We start from the raw sequence: 21,312 nt of genomic DNA, 5'->3' as shown, positions 1-21,312 counted from the left end.
AGGAGTGGCCGTCATTGACAAGCCATTATGACTAGAAACACCGGTCAGCAGGAATGCTCGACCGGTAGAAAGAACAAGATGGCTTCCTTGGTGATGAAACAATCCATTTCCTAATCAGCACTTGGATGGAATACTGCTTTTTATTTTGGTTCAGGTGACTGCATAGAAAGAACTCAAAATTCTGGGAAATGGCAAAATGCAAAATAAGCAGAGGTAATGACTACAGTTGTTTAATCTTCCTCATGCTTTAATGAGGCTGCTACTGATCCAGGTTAAGCTGGAATCCTATGGACATTAATCTAAAGCTAGCAAACTGTAGAACTGTGCGGAATGAGGACATGGCCTATAAAACTTTATGTTGTGGACAGACACAGTTCATCTAAATTTGAAAAGAAGCAAGTGGACTGTTATGCTTAAATCTACAATGTAGGATTTATAGATTGTACTACTGATCTGGGATGCACTGAATCACAATTTTATGTATGTTATTTGTTTTATGGAATCTTATTAAGAAATGAAATTTTAATTATTACTGTTTTATTTTTTATAACAAATTATATGTTAAGGCTAAAAGTGATTTTTTACTGTTTTAGGTCCAGAGTTAATAGAGGAATGTTTAAAAAAAAAAAAAAGAAATACATACTCCTGAGATTTGACCTGGTAGCTTTCATACAAAAATCTGCCCTGTGGATAAAAAAACTGGAAACTTCTTAATGCTCAGATTTTATACAGAAAGGGTGCTTGATATATCGTAACCGTGTAAACCGCAAGTACCAGCTTGCAACAATGCTTCAAATTCTGTAAAATGTCTTTGAAACTAAGAACTGCAGTAGTCACGTGTGAAACAAGAAACTCCATTGACAGATTTTGTATCCGGCTACACATACAGTACAGTAATGAGCCCCTGAACCTGACGCAATACACTACACTGCTGTAGCTAAGAGTATATGGCTTTTAATCGTTTCTGAGGTGTTCATACTGTCTGAAGAGGTAGGTGACAGGTGTATACACACACTTAAAATGAAATTCAAGCAATTTCCAGTAGCAGTTATATATTTGCCTTAAACAACACAAGCTGTTTACTTCCTAAATTTTCACAGGCAAAAGCAATATACTGAACATGTATAACTGGGGGCTGGATCTGCAGATTTATGTTTTTTCTTCACTAGAAGCTAAGCCAACCTTCCGTGAAGGCCATTGATTATAGTGATCATTCTTGTCATTTAGTAAAAAATTGATATTACAGAATATGAGGCTCATAAGGTGTAGTTTGTCACTGTTGAGCCGTCACTAATTTACTTCATAAGGGTTCGGTTTCACTTTTAAACAGCTTAGACAAGGGGCAACTGAATTCCTATTAACAGTGGAATTTTTAATTCCTTACTGCTGGCATTGAGGGAATTCAGTGGATTGCAAGTTATAAGAACAATACACAGTTTTCTTGTGTTTTCCAACTGCTGGACAAATTTGAATCCTAAGACTGACTTACAGACATAGGAGAACAAAAGTGTAAACTTACCAGCCCATTAAATTACTAGTGGGAATTAGTCTTTATCGCCACTCTGGAATAGAGCCATCTTGGACACTTATGGGTCCATATAACCATATGAAAAATATATCCAAACTACATTGTATATCTAAAACTGAAGGGCAACAGGATTTTGCTGTGTAAAACATATTGTAAAGTAAATGTTTTCAAACCGCTTAATCCAATTAAGGATGATCACACAGCCTAATCCTCATTGAAGCCGCTCTTGTCAGGTTGCCAGTCCGTTACAAAGTCCCACATGCACACTTCTGCACTCAGCCAGTGCCAAATTACCATTTGCAAAATGAATGCAATTCAGTACAGCTAGAGTCTGTCAAGGTCTTTATAGAAGCACTCATTTTCATAATTGTTTTGTTGATGCTGTCCATGTGTACTAAATCAGTTAATCAAATGTCAGCTCTTACTATGACATTTATGAATTGGCAGTCCTGGGCAGCAAAGGTGGGAGGAGAGTACCCTGCAAAGTGAGCCCCTTTTACCACCCGACACCAGTTGTGTTTAGAGTGCAAAGTCAAAATTATTCAAACAATGTGTTTCTTTCAGTTTCTTGGTGCAGTGCATTTAGAAAATTACTTTTCTTTATATTTTGTTATTTTCAGTCTTATTCTAAAAATGTTTAAATTATTTTTTCCCTAATCAAGCAACAGTTGATACCTGGAATGACAAAGTAAAACAGAATATTAGAAATTTTTGTAAATTTCAGTAACAATAAAAAACTGAAATATCCCATTGTCACAAGTATTAAGACCCTTCATTGACTTGTTTGATGTGACAAGCTGGCTGCACACACACAGAGATTCAGGGATTTTGTGACATTCCCCTCTGCAGACCCTCTCCTGCTCTGTCCGGTTCAATAGAAGCAGTCAGTGGAGACCCCGGTTCAAGCCTTTCCAGAGATGTTTGATTGTGTTGACAGGGCCACTCACGGACGTACACAGAGTTATTCCTAAGCCAGTCCTGTGCTGTGCTGTTTGTGCTTCGTGCTTAAGGTCAGATTCCTCTTGGAGGTGCAGAGCGATCTGGAGCATATTCCCATTAAGAATATCCCTGTACTTTGCTATACTCGTCTTTCCTTCAACCCTGAGTAGTCTCCCGGTCCCTGCTGCTTAAAAACAAACCCACAGCATGATGCTGCCACCACCATGCTTCATAATTGGAATGGTATTGGAGATGATGAGTAGTGCCTGGATTCCTCCAGACCTGATGCTTAGAATTAAGGCCAAACACTCCAATCTTGGTTTCATTGGACCAGAGAATCTTGTTTCACACAGCGTGAGATTCATTAAGATGCTTTTTTGCAAACTCCTGAGCAGGGTTTTATGTCGTTTACTGAGGAGAGGCTTCCGTCTGGCTGCTTTGCATAAAGGGCAGATATTTGGGTGTTGCAGTGATGGTTGTCCTCCTGGAGGTTTCTCCAGTCTCCACTGAGGTTTTTGGGAGCTCATCCAGAGTGACCATCGGGCTCCTCTCTTATAAAGGTCCTCTCCTATAAATGTTCATTTCAGCTTGGTGGCCATCTCTAAGAACAGTCACAGTTGTTCCAAGCTTCTTCCATTTAAGAATTATGGATTCAACTGTGGTCTTAGAAACTTTTACTCACGTAGAATGTTTTTGCAGCCTTCTCCGGACCTGTGCCTTGACACAATCCTGTCTCTAAGCTCTACAGGCAGTTCCTTTAACTTCATGGCTTGGTTTTTGTTCAACTGTGGGACCTTCTCTAGGAAGTTTTGTGTGCCTTTTTAAACATGCCCAATCAACTGAATTGACCCCAGGTGGACGAAAAGAAGAAGGTGTAGAAATGATGAGCAATTCAGTGGGATGCATCTGAGCCAAATTTTAAGTATCATTGCAAAGACTCTGAATACCTGTGTCAATGTGAGACTTCTGTTTTGTATTTGTAATAAATTTGCAAAAATGTCTAAAATCCTGTTTTTGCTTTGTCATCTTGAGATATTGAATGTTGCCCAATTTGGGGAGAGAATAATTTAAATGATTTTTAGTGTAAATATTCAACATTCAAAAATCAGAATACTTTCTAAATGCACATATTTGGGACTGAAAAAGAATCGATGACGAGCCCACAGCTTACTTTTTTAAAACACACATTGTATGGCTGGGAAAGGCAGCCATGTGGTTCAAAGCACATAAAATACAGGTGGTCTTCCATTAGACAGTTAATGGGCGTGTGTAGATCCCCTTCAGCATTTTGTGGTGAAAAGGTGGGCTCGGAGACCTAAATGCCCAGGTAACAAGCAGAAGGGCTACTTACTTTACGTTTTCAAAGACACTGTGGCATGGTGGTGCAGTGATTCTGGGTTTCAGTTCCAAGCGTAGTTCTTGCCCAGGTGTATTGTGTACATTATACCCATGTCTGTGTGGGGTTTCCTGACACTTTCCCCAAAATGTACGAATTAGAATAACTGAAAACTTCAAGCTGTCCCTGTGTGAGTGGGCCCATGAACTCTAATGTCCTGTTCACAGCTGTTTCTTGCCTTAAGCTTAATTCTGCAGGGATAGGCTTTGGCCCACCACAAGCTTCAGTTCCATTATGTGGGTATGAGTGGGTAATGAGTTCAGCACAAACATTCATTTAATGACAATTCAATCTCATCCTGCATCCACATGGCTGGCCATCTACAATTCAGACCAAAGGTTTTTGATTGTGTTCAAGCTCAGACAGTGACTTGCTCCTTTTGCTTTCAGTCTACACTTTTTGTTGATTTTTGTGGGGTGCTAATAATTATGCTAAAAAGTCCACTTGCCATGCCTCTAAAACTTCCTAAAAAAGGCGGTCCACTTTTACAATTTATTCAGATGTAACATCCTATTACTTCTTTGCACTCATGAACTGAAAAGCAGGAAAACGGGGCCACATGTTTAATGATCTACTTCCATACCTTCATAATGTTTTTTTCTTTGTCTGTAACCTTATTCTGATGCCAAATGCACTAATGGTTTGATTGGTCAAAGAATTCCATTTTTGGGCACTGTAGACCAAAACATTGTTTTACTTTGAGTGCCAAAACTACTTAACAACCATTTGTCAGTGAAGGCTTACTTCTTGCAATCCTTTTGTCCAAACCTACTCTGTAATTGTTGCTGAGGAGACTTAGTGACCCTTCAAATAAAGGCAGATGCTGCAGTTCCCCATTTATGTTTGTATGGATTTTTATTTTTTTTGTATCCTTATTTCCCTCTGTGTGCGTTGAATGCTTTTCCTGTTTAACTTTTGTTGTACCATTTGAAGTATTAGTTACAGTCTTAATAGTGCCAAGTGGTATATTTAAATTCATGTGCTTTTTTTTTTATTATAAATTGCTTCATTTACGAAAAACATTTGTCTCTCTACGTTCCTCAGTTCTTCGCTTTTCCTCCTGGTGATGGATGGATGAAAGCTATTCTAATGGATGTTCCCTTTTTTTGACCATGATGAGAAAGGTGACACAAAAGTCATTCTTTAGGATTAAGGTTTATGTGACCATTAAGAATTCATTTTATGTGACTATGTTTCCAAAATAGCACGTAAAAGTGTTTTTGAAATAATTGTTTCAGACTAAAATGTAGTTTTCCCGTTTTTGCTGCATAAAATATAGCTCATCATCTTCTGTAACTTACTATTAGTGTTTCACCTATAATTGAAGGTTTATAGGGTCAGTGAAATTCTTACTTGCACGGGCTGATCAACACTTGGCCGGCCATTCTGTAGTGCCATGATTAGTGAACAGAACTACCTTACTTCAAATGTCTCAGGACACAGTCAGTGCACAACACTAACTACCGCTACAAGACATACTGAAGTTCATTTAAATTGTAGCGCAGCTCTAAGGAAAAGAAATCTGACATTGAAAAAATGCACTAAAAAGTATTCATTTAATTCAATTAAAATGCATAGATTCATTAAAGTGAAATTTCTAACCAGCTTAACTATGGAAAGAAAATGACACATGGTGATAAATTTGATTGTGGTGTACATGTGATAACTAACAGAACAGCTACTTTGTTTTTGATATTTGGAAAATAAAACAATGTTTTCTAATAGCTGAATATAAATTGTTGAAAAATGCAATGCCCAAAACAACATCTCTTTAATAACAAAACTCAAGAGTGATTGATGTTTTTTGTCATTTATTGTGAAAGAACAATTTGAAAAGTATAATCAGGAAAAGCAAAAATGTAAATTTCATTAAACCTTATGTCCATGCTGCAGCAATACAATTACAACAACACTCTTATAAGGAGCTCTACTAGGAGCTGTAGAACAGGTGGCACGCTTTAAAGTAGCCCATACCCATGCAGTCTATTAGGTTGCAGTGTTTCTAGTCACAGTTGGTAGCCAGCAGTTTTGGCATATGGGGGGGTTGCTTGGCTGGTAGAAGCAACAATATAAAACACTCATGGTGCTCAATACAACAAGCTGCTGCTGTTGGGGGGGTTTGGAGAAGGAGAAAATGATTGACTTTTAAAGTAGGTGTCTACATAAAAACCCAGCTTGCACACTGAGACATCTCCCATTATGCCACTTGTACAAAGTCTCCATGTTACATTTAAAAAAAGTGCTTGTGTGTGCATTTCAAGAGAAGTCGGGACTGTGAACAAGCCTGTTCTTAATAAAGAAGTGATGAGAAAAGGGCTCTGCCATGGACAAGACGTCTCAAAAGCTCACTGCCAAATTTTGGACAGGACAGTTAAGTGTACTAAGTGGGAGGAGGGACATTTTAGGGAGCTTTTATCAACAACAAAACCACATGCTTTATATCTGCAAAATCTCAATGTCAGCTAGAGCCTAATTACTCCATAATGTTCTCAAATCCACTTAATCCAGTCAAGTGTTGTGGGTTTCCAGCGGCTATCCTGGCAGCTCTGGACAAGTTGCCAGACCAGTGCAGTGCCAACTCACCTAACCAGTGTGTCTTCAGCATCTGGCATGCAAGTTGAACTCCAAATGACTCATCTGTGGGGTTCTGTTAGTGTTAAACCAGCATCTCCTTGAATGAGCACATTTACATTATCACATTCATTTTTTGTCCATTTTCTGCTTCTGTTATGGATTATGAGGAACATGTAATGTTAATGTTCTACCAGTAAATGACAGTGGAAATTCTCATGTACAGACTCATAGCTGCAGATATGTATGTGTGTTTGGAATTGGCATTCCTATTTATTCCTTCCATTTTTCCCCGTTTGGCTTCATATACTGTGCAGCTTATCTTGCTTTAATTTTTTAAATGCACATCAATACACATGCATCCAAAAAAAAAAAAAAAGGCCAATGCAGCATAGCATTCAGTAACCACATTAAGTGCATGCAGGTCTATTCACAAAGGAAAATAAAAGAGCACCAGGAACGTAACAACAGACTTGAAACATAAATTGGACATTGTTCAAAGATTTCATTTAGGTGGCTAAGCAGCTCAGTAAGAAAGCACACTGTAGAATAAGCAGCTCCTGTTTTAGAAGGGGCACCAAAAGCTTTGAGCTGGCATGATTTGGTTTTAAGGTGCCAGTAGATTGTAAATGTTTACAAACACTGTGGCAGATCAAGAAATGAAATGCTCAGAGAAGTCACTGACAAACTAGTGTTAAGGAAATAAAGTAACCATCGGGAGAGTTTCTAACAAATAGAAAAGGGGAAAATCTAGTTAAAAAAAGGTGGTCTCTAATACACTCATTCTACAAGTTTCTTCTGCCTTTCTGTGTCCAGAAATCACAGTTCAGGATTTGTTTGCCATGGTGAGCTGGAATGAATTAAACTTTCCAGGGCACACTGACGTCTTGTGCTCCAACACCAACCCCAAGGGCTATGTGAAAACTAACAAATACCTAATACAATAAAATTGTAGAAGGCCAAATAAAGAACTTTCAAAACTGTCTGCAGCATGGCCTAAAGAAAATCAGCTTTCTGTCATATTTTAAGTTATCTGCTTTCAGAGCATTTCAAAACAGAATTGCCAATACCTGCACCTCACCCAAAATATAAGTCCAGCACATTATAATTAGGACTTGGCAGAGGAAATAAAAAGAATAAATCAAGTATTCTAATGGCAGGAAGTAGGGAAGAGACAAGCCAAAAGTGTGCAATCATCAATTTCTACCTTTAGGGGGTCATATTGCAGAATAGCTTGCATAGAAGACAAAGTATTATAATAAAGACTAAATGGCTCTTGCGCTTGCTCTCTCCTTTTGGCTGCAGATTATAAACTGTTTTGAGTTTTTTTCTTTTTTCTCAGATTTGTCCCAGTAACACTGGATGTAGATAACTTCACTACCACTGTCTTTTCAAGCCAGGCATCCAAGGATGATTTATTTCATTACATTCATAGTATTCTTTTAGAACAATAATAGCATTTAAAGCTTATATGTCATGTGCCTTGTACGCTAGGAAATGTTCAACTTTCCAGGCCCAAAAAAAAAAAAAGGTCAAAACTTGGTGTAGATATGTTCATGCATGTTAGATGCAACAACTCTTGCCTTTCAGCTTGGATGTAAATCTTTTCTAGTGCCTTTCCACCAGAGTCTGCATTAAACCACATCAGGTGTTGTCTGGGTGAGGTTCATCAGACAAACTGGCCTGTACCCCTGGACTACATTTAAAACCTCACTCCAAGGTGAGCCGGTCCACATTCAAGTGTCACAAAAAGATACTCTGTCAAGTCCACATAAACAACGTTGACCTTTCAACCCTACACTTTCCTCAAAAAAGTTTAACAATAACCACGACTTTAAAAAGGTACACATATTTAAAAAGCTGGAACATTGAGAAAAAAGTCAAGTTTCTGTCAGTCATCTTGAAAATGAATTGTATCCAGATTTCCCAATGTGCTTCCCACACTGCTGCTACACTTCTTTTAAAAAGAATTCAAAAAACATTGTGCAAACTGTTTGAGCTTTTCACAAAGCAAACTAAAATAAACTACCTTAAAAATGCAAGTATGGTTAGCCAAGCTTTTTGAAATCCTGACCATTTTTACATCACCAATTTGAAATGGCCTAGAATCTTTTTTCTTCATACTTTCCGTCTTGTGCGCATATAATACATTTATATGTATAAAAATGAGTTTATAATACAAGCAGTAAATGTCAACAGTAGTTCCAAGTGCCTTTGCTTTCCAGAAACAATAAAGGCCATGCCAGTTAAGATTCAAAATCTTATCAGTCCTAATAAAATGTTTTACAGCTTGAACTTGAAAATTCTGCATCTTTAAATATGTTAAAAAATGAAAGTAAAAAGAATAGCAAAAGAGATCCTTAAAGACTCTGACACTTGGTGGTTTGCAAAAAAACAGTTTTCCGATTGATCGGTCATTGTGTCGAAATGAGTGAAAGTGAAAATTTATTTAAAAAAAAAAAAAACTCAAACACTACACACCAGCAGACATGTCTAAGTGCTAGGACTCAACATCCTGGATTTTTCCCCAAGATAAAGATGGCATGGGGTGCCAGTTTGGCGGTGTCCAGAACTTAAAAAAAAAAAAATGTGCACAGAGGCACTTGGGATTGTCCAGGAGTTGAACTTTGTGAGCTTAAATGGATTTCGAAGAATCCTGTTTACTGATCAGGACTTCTAGCAGTCGTAGTTTGGCTTTGATCCTTTTGTATTCCTTGTACTCTTCCATCATTGGAATGCGATCTTCTTTTTGCACATTCCTAGTAAAACAGAGAAAGAGACACAATGACACTCGTCACATAAGTGTCTTATCTGGTGACAAGGAATATTAAAGAGTTCACTTTTGTTTGAAATAGAAGCCGGTTATAAAACTAATCAGGACCTGGAGTGATAAACTTTTTATTCAATTTTAATTCATTGATTTAGTATTCTTTTTAAAATTGCCATTAGTTTTCAGAGTATTATTTGTAAATACCATTTAAAAAAAACAAAAAAAGCACAAACTCCCCCATCCTTTTTCAAACCTACTTGTCCCAGCAAGTACTGGGCACTAAGGGAGAGCCCAGAATAATTCTGTCTTGGTTAACAGGAAGAGGAATGAAACAAAGGAAATACGCAGCTTACTATGGCATACCAAGCAGGACTGGCATTTCCACTAGACTCCCTCAAATTACAAGACCTGCATTTATTTTGTTTTTTGTATGTTTTCAACGAATACGGCTTAATTTTGAGCTACTAAAATAATTTATGAGAGTGACTTGTAGCAACACTCTAATTTTAGAGTTATGTTTTGCAGCTACAATGACTAGGTGAGTTCATAAAGACAAGGAGTTTTAATGTTGGGTAAAGGGGTGTAACGTAAGCTTAAAGCAAATGGTCACTGACACGTACATTATACTGAGCTACCAAATCAAAAAGGCCAGACCTTGCCTTTAGTAGTATCTCATGCACTTTAAATATGTTGGTCTTATTTTAAATCTTGCACAATTCTTTCCATTTACAAGAAAGAAAGAAATTCAGTGTTTTCCTCTTGTGGTCTACAGGGCGCATAGCAGAGCCCCAAACCCCAGACACAACTCTCCAAACATAGTGCCGGGTTCAAATAATACCATTTTTATTAATAAAAATACCTTTGTACAAGTTTTCCCTTCCAGCAATTCCCCTTTATTAATTCTCACATTCTCTTTCACCTCCACTCCAGCACATTTGCACACTAACTTGGAAGTACTTTTGGGTCAGGCACGGACGGCATTTCTTGATGGAAAGTCTGAATTAACCCCAGCCAAAACAACAACAGGGTTGCCCACCAAATTATAGTTCCCATTTAGCCCAGTGGGAACATATAGTGTGTGTATTTTGGGGGGAGGTTGACGACACAAGGCTAAAAGAGAGAGTTTTCCTATGCCCTTGTGCAATAATAATGGCCTCCTGGCCAGGAAAAGTACCACTAACCCACCCAGCATCCTCCTTTTACACTGTCAAATTACTGAGGTGCATTTACCTGCCATTCTGCTGATAAAAGTTGTCCTCAAATTCCCGAATGATTTTCCTTAACTTCTTTTTATCAGCTTTCGCCTTCCATAGCTGTTCCAAGAGGTCTGGCCTAGAAAACATTTCCTTAAGGTCACAAAACACATTTTTTCCCCAAGAATTCCAACTCAAGCACTTGCCCTGCTTTGTTCTTGCCTTCTTTAGGTGAGGACTTCAAATAAACACTCCTGTGTGAAACGTTTATGTTCTCTTGATCTACTGTTTTGATCTTCTGCCAGAGTCCAGATAGATGGTGGACAGATAAACTACTGATATTTTGGTGAAGTCCTACATTTATGAATTGCATTTTGCACTGCACTAAATGAATATTTCCAGTTTTAGGCACAAGTCAGTTTACTTACATGGATGTTCCACTGGTGTTGGACAAATGTAAATCAAGAGGTAGTTTTCCTGACCGCTGTTCCAGTGACCGGTCTATCTTCTTGCTTTCTAACTGTACTTTTAAAGAGCCAGAATAAATAGCTGGGTCCAGCATCACCATAATTGATGGACTTTCACTAAGCTCTTCTTCCTCCTCTTCTTCCTCCTAGTTTGGTGTGGGGGTGTGGAGACACAAAAAAAAAATATTGTTGAATGTAATTTACATAAACACCGAGTAAAGGCATGTTCAAATAGAAAAGGTTTTAAAGGACAGTATGAGTAACTGTCACATGATTGTTTTAAACCATCTTTATACTGCAAACTGAAGTGGGGCGATTTACTTCAAAATCACCTCTGCACCGTCTGTAATGGCTTAATTCAATCTGTACTCAGTTTTTTTTTGTGTGTATATGTTATAAGAGTATATATAAAATGCTGAAATATGGACAGTGCTAAGTCCATAAAAAGTAAGTCTCAAAAGGTGTGCCATACTTATGATACTGTCAGATCTATTCTGAGGGCAGATGGCAGACCAGCTTGCTGTTAGGTAGATAAAATTAAATGCAGTGGTCACCTCCTACCAGTTTTAAAAATGAAAGATTTTTATTTTCAGATGTTGTCTAAATGACTTACAAAAATGAAAGGCTAGCACCCAAGATTTTTCTTATTTAGTCTTTCTAAATGTGCCATATTTTATTGCATCACATGACAAAAGCTCTTTTATCGAAGAGAAATACCACAGACCTTTCATAATAAAGTTAAAGTGCTAAAGTAAAATGAAAAGGACTCCGTATGCATTCACGCCTTTGCTATGACACATTTAAAGCAGCTCCGGGTAACCAGTTGACTTCATACATCATAATCACTTGAACCCATGGAGCATGTCTAGTAAGTGGGTTAAAGACACAATGGCTTAGTAGTTATTTAAAAAAATAAATAAATAAATAACTGAAAACTTGTTTTGTTAAAGTCAAAGAGATGGAGACCACCTATTTGGATAAAGTTTTTGATTCAAATAATGCATTTAATTTTACTACATGTGTTTAAATGAAAAATACTATCACTGAAAACCAACATGCTAGTTTTACAGTTCAAAGTCCTGGATTTCAGGCAGTCATTCACAATAACCCTTTGGTTTAGTAAAACTTGTCCCAAAGGTCAGACCAAAATCTCAGTGGTGAACTTCAATTAGGAATACTGAGGTTGAGAATCACCCGATTGTTGAATAAATCCAAAGGAGCAACAAAGGGCTAAATGGAAACCTATATGTTGGGGGCACCATTTCTTAACTCGGTGCTCAATACATTTTTTTTTAACTTACTCAAGTTTCTAAGGGTGGATTATTACAATAATAAATTATCCAAAAATGTACTTGCGGAAGTTGAAGAGTGATGAATCAAATACACACAAATTTAATGAGTGTTCCAACTGACAAGATACCACTGCAGCAGTTTGAAACGTGTGCTAAGAGTGAAAGGGAAGCTGCTCAGCTGACATCTACGCCAAACTCTAGCTGAGTAACCGAAAAGATCAAAGTAAAACTGCTGTTATCACAAGAAAGACTGGCACAATATAAACTTGCGATGGATGCAGCTGGGCTGATCTTAACCAGTGAAAGGAGATTCTGTGATGGGCTCGGGGCTGTTGCCAGACTGGATTGCTGTTTATGAAAGGCAGTGGAGTAGGAGAAGAAGCAACTAGCATCAGTTACAAAACTGTATGGAACTCTCAGATACGTTGTAGTTTGGTTCACCATGGCTGTAACAATGAAGATAAAATAGGACTTGAGGTTTTTATAATCTGCAGGATTTTAATAAAATCAACAAATAATCTTGCATGCAAGAAGGGTTGTGCTGTCAATTCTGTGTCTCGTCTCTATGTATGGTGCTCATTACAATATTTTAAAGCAATCTTATTATGGTATAACACATATAGAATACACATAAATAAAAATGAAGGAAACTGCAAGGCCCTTAAAGGCTGGAAGAGTGAAGTGAACTGCTGAACACAGAGGTCAGGTGGTGGCACAGACTGGCAAGCACTGGTCTTACCTGAGGTAACAGTAAACAGGGTTGCATTTTACATTTGTATGAAGTATATAACAGACTAACATAGCCCCACATTTTAAACTTTGCTCAGATTTATAATTGACAGAAACTGTTTTAGATAATATATGCAGATACTTCAGGATATTAGACTCTGATTAATGATGACAACTGTCCAGAACATTTGTTTTGCCAAGTTGGCAATGAATTTCTTTAACACAAAATGGCCTGCTTTTATTTAATCTGTTTTTAATTTTTATATATCTTTATGAAACTAGTGTGCTATTAAATTAATGATTTCTTGATTTTAATCTTTAACTACATTTTAAATAAAAAAAATAATATTCAAAAGACATTTTAAACTCTATTTTCATAAACTGCTCATATGATTGTTAGCACTTGCCAGGGTACTCTATGATTGTCAGATTTAATGTACATTACATGACTCTGCCAAGTGGAAAAAAGTTTTAGTTTGTCATTGCATTATCATACTTTTTGTAAATATGTGAAGATGATGATGTTTGAAGGCAAAATCTTAGTTTTGTGTTTAATTTTTATTCTTTTGTGTTTTTTTAATTCTTTGTGATATTCTGCCACATTTAACACTCTACTTGAAATACATTTACTTTTAGAGTACAGTTATAGATGCATTTTACAATCCATAACTTCTTATTAAAAGCCTTGGGCTTTGTGCACTGACACTAGTTCTTGTTCACAGTGTACACACGTGAAGTCAGTTTAGTCAGTGAAGGGAGATAGAATGGGCTTCTCCACGGCAGTTTCCAAGAAACATCTGATGTTTCATTAATAAAGTTTCCCACAAAACACACGGATGATCCCACACTGTAGAATAGACTTTCAAGACTTTTCAGAATTTACGCATTGAAATAAAAAAAAAACCTTCCCATGGGCTCACCACCTATGGGAGGGGCCAAGGAGGTCGGGTGCAGTGCGAGTTGGGTGGTGGCCGAAGGCGGGGACCTTGGCGGTCTGATCCTCGGCTACAGAAGCTGGCTCTTGGGATGTGGAATGTCACCCCTCTGAAGAGGAAGGAGCCTGAGCTAGTGCGGGAGGTCAAGAGGTTCCAGCTAGATATACTCGGGCTCACCTCGACGCACAGCTTGGACTCTGGAACCAATCTCCTTGAGAGGGGCTGGACTCTCTACCACTCTGGAGTTGCCCCCGGTGAGAGGCGCTGAACGGGTGTGGGCATACTTATTGCCTCCTGACTTGGGGCCTGTTCATTGGGGTTTACCCCCAGTGGACGAGAGGGTAGCCTCCCTCTGCCTTCGGGTGGGGGGATGGGTCCTAACTGTTGTGTTTGTGCGTATGCACTGAACAGCAGTTTGGAGTACCCACCCTTTTTGGAGTCCCTGGAGGGGGTGCTAGAGGGCATACCTTCTGGGGACTTCCTCGTACTGCTGGGAGACTTCAATGCTCATGTGGGCAATGACAGTGAGACCTGGAAGGGCATGATTGAGAGGAATGGCCCCCTCCGATCTGAACCCAAGCTGTGTTTTGTTATTGGACTTCTGTGCTCGTCACGGATTATCCATAACGAACACCATGCTCAAGCATAGCGGTGTTCAAATGTGCACTTGGCACCAGGACACCCTAGGCCTCAGTTCGATGATCGACTTTGTGGTCGTGTCGTCGGACTTCGGCCATATGTCTTGGACACTCGGGTGAAGATGGGCGGAGCTGTCAACTGATCACCACCTGGTGGTGAGTAGGCTTCGATAGTGGGGGAGGATGACAGTCAGGCCTGATAGGCTCAAACGTGTTGGGAGGGTCTGTTGGGAACGTCTGCCAGAGTCCTCTGTCAGAAGTAGCTTCAACTCCCACCTCCGGCAAAACTTTGACCACATCCCGAGGGAGGTGGGGGACATTGAGTCCGAATGGGCCATGTTCCGTGCCTCTATTGTTTAGGCGGCTGACCGGAGCTGTGGCTGCAAGGTAGTCGGTGCCTGTCGTGGTGGCAATCCCCGAACCCGTTGGTGGACAGCGGTGGTGAGGGATGCTGTCAAGCTGAAGGAGTCCTACCGGACCTTTTTGTCCTGTGGGACTCTGGAGGCAGCTAATAGGTACCGGCAGGCCAAGCGGAATGTGGCTTCGGTGGTTGCCGAGGCAAAAACTCGACCGTGGGAGGAGTTTGGGGAGGCCATGGAGAACGACTTTCGGATGGCTTAGAGGAGATTCTGGTCCACCATCCGGTGTCTCAGGAGGGGGAAGCAGTGCAGTGTCAACATTGTGTATGGTGGGGATGGTGCGCTGCTGACCTCGTTGTGGGTCGGTGGGGGGATTACTTCGAAGACCTCTTCAATCCCACTAACATGCCTTCCAATGAGGAAGCAGAGCCTGGGGACTTAGAGGTGGGCTCCCCCATCTCTGGGATTGAGGTCACCGAGGTGGTCAAAAAACTCCTTGGTGGCAGGGCCCCGGGGGTGGATGAGATACGCCTGGAGTTCCTCAAGGCTCTGGATGTTATAGGACTGTCTTGGTTGACACGTCTCTGCAACATCGCATAAACATTGGGGACAGTGCCTCTGGATTGGCAGATCGGGGTGGTTCTTTAAAAAGGGGGACCGGAGGGTGTGTTCCAACTACACAGGGATCACACTCCTCAGCCTCCCTGGAAAAGTCTATTCGGGGGTTCTGGAGAGGAGGGTCCATCGGAAAGTCGAACCTCGGATTCAGGAGGAACAGTGTGGTTTTCATCCTATAGTCGCGGAACAGTGGACCAGCTCTACACCCTTAGCAGAGTCCTGGAGGGTGCATGGGAGTTTGCCCAACCAGTCTATATGTGTTTTGTGGACTTGGAAAAGGCGTTCGACCCTGTCCCTCTGGAAATCCTGTTTGGGGTGGGGGGTGCTCTGGGAGTATGGGGTACCGGATCCCCTGATAAGGGCTGTTTGGTCCCTGTACAACCGGTGTCAGAGCTTGGTCCGCATTGCCGGCAGTATGTCGAACCCGTTTTCAGTGAGAGTTGGACTCTGCCAGGGCTGCCCTTTGTCACTGATTCTGTTCATAACTTTTATGGACAGAATTTCTAGGTGCAGGCAGAGTGTTGAGGGGGTCAGTTTTGGTGGGCTCAGGATTGGGTCACTGCTTTTTGCAGATGATGTTGTCCTGTTTGCTTCATCAGTCCGTGATCTTCAGCTCTCTCTGAATCGGTTCGCAACGGAGTGTGAAGCGGCTGGGATGGGAATCAGCACCTCCAAATCCGAGACCATGGTCACCCGGAAAAAGGGTGGAGTGCCCTCTCAGGATTGGGAGTGAGATGCTGCCCCAAGTATCTCAGGGTTTTGTTCACAAGTGAGGGAAGAATGGAGCGGGAGATCGACAAGCTTATCTGTGCGGCATCCACAGTGATGCGGGCTCTGCTTCGGTCTGTCGATGTGAAAAAGGAGCTGAGCCGCAAGGCAAAGCTCTCAATTTACCAGTCGATCTACGTTCCTACCCTCACCTATGGTCATGAGCTGTGGGTAGTGACCGAAAGCGGCTGAAATGAGTTTCCTCCGCTGGGTGTTTGGTCTTTCCCTTAAAGATAGGGTGAGAAGCTCAGTCATCCGGGAGGGGCTCAGAGTAGAGCCGCAGCTCATCCGCATCGAGAGGAGTCAGATGAGGTGGCTCGGGCGTCTGATCAGGATGCCTTCTGGACACCTTCCTGGTGAGGTGTTCAGGGCACGCCCAACCGGGAGGAGGCCCCCGGGGAATACCCAGGACAAGCTGGAGAGACTATGTCGTCTCCCGGCTGGCCTGGGAACGTCTCGGAATTCCCCGGAAGAACTAGTAGAAGTGGCCGGGGAGAGGGAAGTCTGGGCATCTCTGCTCAAGCTGCTGCCCCCGTGACCCGACCTCGGATAAGCGGAAGAGGATGGATGGATTTTTAAAAAAGGTGCTGTTATAAAGAAACTGCAGTTCACTGAACACCTGTAATCCTTTTTTTATATACCATGAATCAAAGTAAAAAGTTTCAGATAAAGGCAATTCAACTTCAACTCAATGTGGATTTGCATTACTGTAGGTAAACAAGGAACTAGTGAGAGGAGACCATTCTGTCCAAAACTTGACCTTGCCACATTTACACAGACCACATCACTCAATATTTTGGAAAAGATTTTCTGGGCGGCCTGGAAAGAGTGCTGTCAAACTCCTTTTTAATGCAACAAGTGTGTTTGATGGATTATAGGTGCATTTCTTGCTTTGACAAGGTAAACAACTTGTTCTATCTGTCTGACTGTCATACAGCGGTGATAAACTGCTCACTGACTCATCTTACAACATGGTTTCAAGCCTACCTTGATTTCGTCACAAAAGTGAGCAGTTTCCCCTTCAATGATTGGCTGCAATATATGACCACGTCTCTTGGTTGACGGTGAACCCTGGATACATTGAAATAAAAAAGAAACACAAATTTGCCTAAAACAATAATCACGATGTCTATATAAAAAATTACAAATGAAGTGGAAGGGAGACTTACAATAATGGGTGTGATACTGACACGGGTCAACATCTGTTTCACAAGACGATATCTATCATACAAGGGCTTTACAATTAGTCGTTCATCTCTAGTAACCTGTGAAAGAAAGAAAAGTCTGTGACGAGAGACTACTTCATTCAAACACAATGATAGTTAGTTGACAAAAAAATAACAGGAAAATGTGAAAAGCAAGATACTACTACAACACTGTTGTATTTTAGATTCAACCCTCCACCAAAATAAAACAGCATTTTATTATTCTAAGTTCTCATATGAAGTTGGGATGTAAATGTATGGGAACTACTTCAACAAACTGTTCTTGTTAGCCTTCTAATCCACCACACTGCTAAAATTATCAATATGCTAAACAAAAGTGAAGATAAATACTCAAATAGCTGCTGTTGGTAATCATTGTTTAAACCTGTTTTCTGTAATACTTGATATCCTTTGAGCACAGCAGGTTACTGTTTGTTGGGCATCTACACTGTCAAACTGTACATGAATGATTTTTGAGCACGAAACATTAACTGACAATACAACTATAAGCTTAAAGAATGCAACATAGATGGAATCAGTGGCAGTGATTTTAGAGCGACCATATACTTGCAAATTACAGGGCATTCTGCAAATCAGGACACACAGAAATTAAATATTTGAAAAATGGGAATCCATTCAGTCTGGAAGGATAAAACACAGCTATTGGAATGTCATGATTTTTTTTTTCTTTCCTGAACATAACTGAATTTAATATCTATTGAGAGAAACGAAGAAAGAGGGCAGTACCGGCCGACCGTGAATACTCTCGTAGTACAGTAGGTTCTTCTGCAGTGTCGTCTTCTCGTATGACAGGTGTTCTTTTGTCATTTTCTGTGTTTAGTCAGGGAAAACAAATGCATTTTAACTGAATGATTAAGTTACCATTACTGGTGTAACAGCTCAGGTAATTAACAGAATAAAATAATACAAATCTGTTATTAAAATGTTTATTTATGACCATGCAGTTTAAACAACATTCTGTTTAATTCTCAAATGATCTGTAGGAAACTGTCAACATTCTCTGTCCTCACCTTAATATCCTCAGGCCATTTGGCCTCTTCCCGTTTGTCCTTCAGTCTACACAGGATGAGCTCCACAGTGGCCTCGCGGGTTGGTTTCTGACTTTTCTCATCTCCTTCAGTTAACACTTCCAGGTCCTTTTGATCGAGGGTAGAACCAAAGCTTTTTGGCAAAGTGTTGCTCCTGGGACGTGCCTGTGGTACAAGTTCCCCATTAGATAACTTCTGTTTGGTGTCTGGCCAGGAAGAGAGAAACAGAACACAAATCAGACATACTATCAATATTTATGAATTCCTAACAAATATCAGTTGTTAATGACTTCTCAAAAACAGGTTTTATAGTCTTGTAGTGCTGTTTATACTGTAGCACACTATCATTAAAACTTTATGTTTAAAGTACTGCTGCTAGTGTTCGGAGCTGGACGAAATGTAACCGCTACATTGTCCAACAAGTCAAGGCCACAGAGATTTCATGTCCATTTCAAAGCTGTTTAAAAATTTCTTGGACAATACCTGGTGGCATTTTGTCCCTACATCTGTGGAGTAAGTGTCAAGAGTGTATCTTGTGTCCTGCCCATTTCAAGTTTTTTATTGTTTTTATGGTTAGATTATCGATGTGCAGCCAAGATGTACCGGGTATTCAGTTTGGAAAACTAAGGGGTACAGCTCTGCTGTTTGCAGATGATGATGTTCTCACCAGTCTCTGATCTCGCAATTGAGTGTGATGCAGCCAAGATAAGAATAAAGCACCTCCAAATTTGAAATTAAAAGTTCCCTTCTGGAAAAGTGTGGAATATTCTCTGCAGGTGGGGCGAGCATCTGTCCTAACAGGATGAGATCAAGTACCTCAGGGTGTTGTTCATGAGCAAAGGAGGAGGTGGCTGTGAAACTGAGCAACAAATTAGTTGAGCAAGCTGGAGGAGCTAAATCTGCAGACAACACTGTTGATGTACCAGCCAGTCTACATCCCCATCCTCATCAATGGCCACAAACTTAAGAGTAGAGACTGAAAGAATGGGTCATGGGTACAAGCTTCCAAACTGAAGTCCCTAGGTGAAGTCTTTGTGATAGAATGAGGAGCTTTTCGATAAAGGAGAAACCTCCAAGTAGAACTCCTGTTTTTCTAGATTGACAGGAGACAGCTTAGGTAGTTTGGGCATGTAGCTAGAATATGAAGGTGTATTAGGTGTGTTCTAGGAGAACATCTCTGACATCTTTGGGATTTTCTTGGAAGTACTGAGGTATTTCTCAGGAGGGACTGAAGAAAGTTGCTGGGTATGGAGAGGCCAGGTCAGCCCAGCTTAGCTGGTTGCTACCACAGCTCTCTCCAGGAAAATGAATTGTATTATAGTTTGTTTGCACACAATGCATTTTTTATTTTGTATTACCATTTCAGTACTGACCAGACTGGGAATGGAGCACAGGGTTTTGGAGCTTTGATGCATCTTAGCTAATGATTACAGTTCTGTATTGGCAAGACTCCAAAAATATCTTTCTAAACAAGAACATAAAAATGTTATATTGCCAATATTTAGATGAGAATTAGGAAAAACAAAAGTTTGTCTTTGATAGAAGACTGACATTAAGTTAATGCATATGTTAACTGACTTATATGTTAAAATGAAATATCTAAAGTCAATGTGAAATTGTACTAACAAGAAGTGTAGGTGCCCCAAGACAAAATAAATGTAATTTCTGAATACAATCCTTGCTTTCACATAATGTGCAAAACTAAAATACACTTTCATAATTTGTGCTAAACACGGGGCAACTTAACTCAAAACTTAACCAAAATGCATCTGGGTCAAGACCCTAACTGTGATCATTAAACACCTTGCTCACAGGGGCACTTGTTTTGGTAATGGCCCAGAATTTACTGGAATTAATTCTCTTCATCTTTATCAGAAAGTTTTGGGATCACAATAATCCATAAGCCTCTGACAGACCTGGCTGGGGTAACACCCAGTGGGACACAAGTGCTTAACAAAGTATCGCAATGACTTATGCTGCATTGCTGGAGTCTTATCTTGCTCAGCCAGAAAAAAGAAAAACAAAAAAACAAACCAACAAAAACTCTTTAACCAAAAATGTCCTAATTTAATTTACAAAAAAAATCAAAACAATTAAATTTGCAAAGGACAGCTAAAAAGTTAAGAATCTCAAAGACATGTATTAATGTAACTCTCAACCAGCTTAGCATGCTGAGCTATGGTTAAATATTTGAGCAGCAATGTGGTATAAACAAGATGCAAACCTTTGACCAAAGCTCACACATAACGTGCCCAAGGCTGGGGCAGAATAAAGGGCTTTGACAGCGATACACCACAAGTCTTGAAAGATAAATATTTAAAAAAATATTTCAATTAAAAGGGTTGTAGACTTTAACAAACCAACACCTATAACACATTGCTAGCCTTAATTTTATAAAGAGATCATGCTTTATTGTTTAAAGCAATATTACACTCAGCTTAGAAAATAAAGAATTTACTAGCATCCCTAGTTCTGCCTTACATAAAAAGGTGTAATCCATTCATATTCCAAACAAAGATATCACAAAAACCTTGGAAAATATATGAGTTAAGAGAATGATTACCTTTGATTTGTTTACGTAACTTTGTGAGCTCTGTCATCCACTTCAACACCTTTGGGTTAGCTGCCTTATCACTGTGTGAAGGCTACAAGGCAAGAAGATTTAGAAGTATTTGCTTAGTAGAGAGTTTTATCCAAACAAACTTAAAAAAAAGAGGTCGACACAATCCAATAAACATTGGTTTGGGGAACTGTTTATGAAGAAGTGTAACAGGACACAGGTATAAAATTGACCATCACACATGAAGAGCTCAGAACAAAATACAAACCAGTTACAAAAACCTAACAGCTAATAG

General features: G+C 39.9%; 2 protein-coding genes across 10 annotated transcripts in view; one reads left to right on the top strand and one right to left on the bottom strand.

Moving 5' to 3' along the window:
• Nucleotides 1-4,703, top strand: part of klhl3 (kelch-like family member 3) — a 67,837-nt gene extending 63,134 nt beyond the window's left edge. For both annotated transcript variants that reach the window (XM_039773923.1, XM_039773921.1), the window contains exon 15: nt 3-4,703. In XM_039773923.1, coding sequence (XP_039629857.1) covers nt 3-31 — 29 coding nt within the window. In that variant the 3' untranslated portion in view covers nt 32-4,703. The remainder of the gene's footprint in view (nt 1-2) is intronic.
• Nucleotides 4,704-5,657: 954 nt separating this feature from the next.
• fam13b (family with sequence similarity 13 member B) overlaps nt 5,658-21,312 on the bottom strand; it is a 122,278-nt gene continuing 106,623 nt past the window's right edge. For 7 of the 8 annotated variants that reach the window (XM_039773914.1, XM_039773913.1, XM_039773916.1 and 4 more), the window contains 8 exons: nt 21,021-21,102; nt 18,440-18,663; nt 18,156-18,239; nt 17,373-17,468; nt 17,191-17,274; nt 10,826-11,010; nt 10,435-10,536; nt 5,658-9,193 (listed from right to left, as the gene is read on the bottom strand). In XM_039773914.1, coding sequence (XP_039629848.1) covers nt 9,070-9,193; nt 10,435-10,536; nt 10,826-11,010; nt 17,191-17,274; nt 17,373-17,468; nt 18,156-18,239; nt 18,440-18,663; nt 21,021-21,102 — 981 coding nt within the window. In that variant the 3' untranslated portion in view covers nt 5,658-9,069. The remainder of the gene's footprint in view (nt 9,194-10,434; nt 10,537-10,825; nt 11,011-17,190; nt 17,275-17,372; nt 17,469-18,155; nt 18,240-18,439; nt 18,664-21,020; nt 21,103-21,312) is intronic. The other variant, XM_039773920.1, reaches the window with a different exon arrangement.

This window comes from Polypterus senegalus, chromosome 13 (genome assembly GCF_016835505.1).
Source record: "Polypterus senegalus isolate Bchr_013 chromosome 13, ASM1683550v1, whole genome shotgun sequence".
Taxonomy (NCBI): domain Eukaryota; kingdom Metazoa; phylum Chordata; class Cladistia; order Polypteriformes; family Polypteridae; genus Polypterus; species Polypterus senegalus.
The sequence above is the reverse complement of the archived record's forward strand: the minus strand, read 5'-3'. Positions and strand labels throughout refer to the sequence as shown.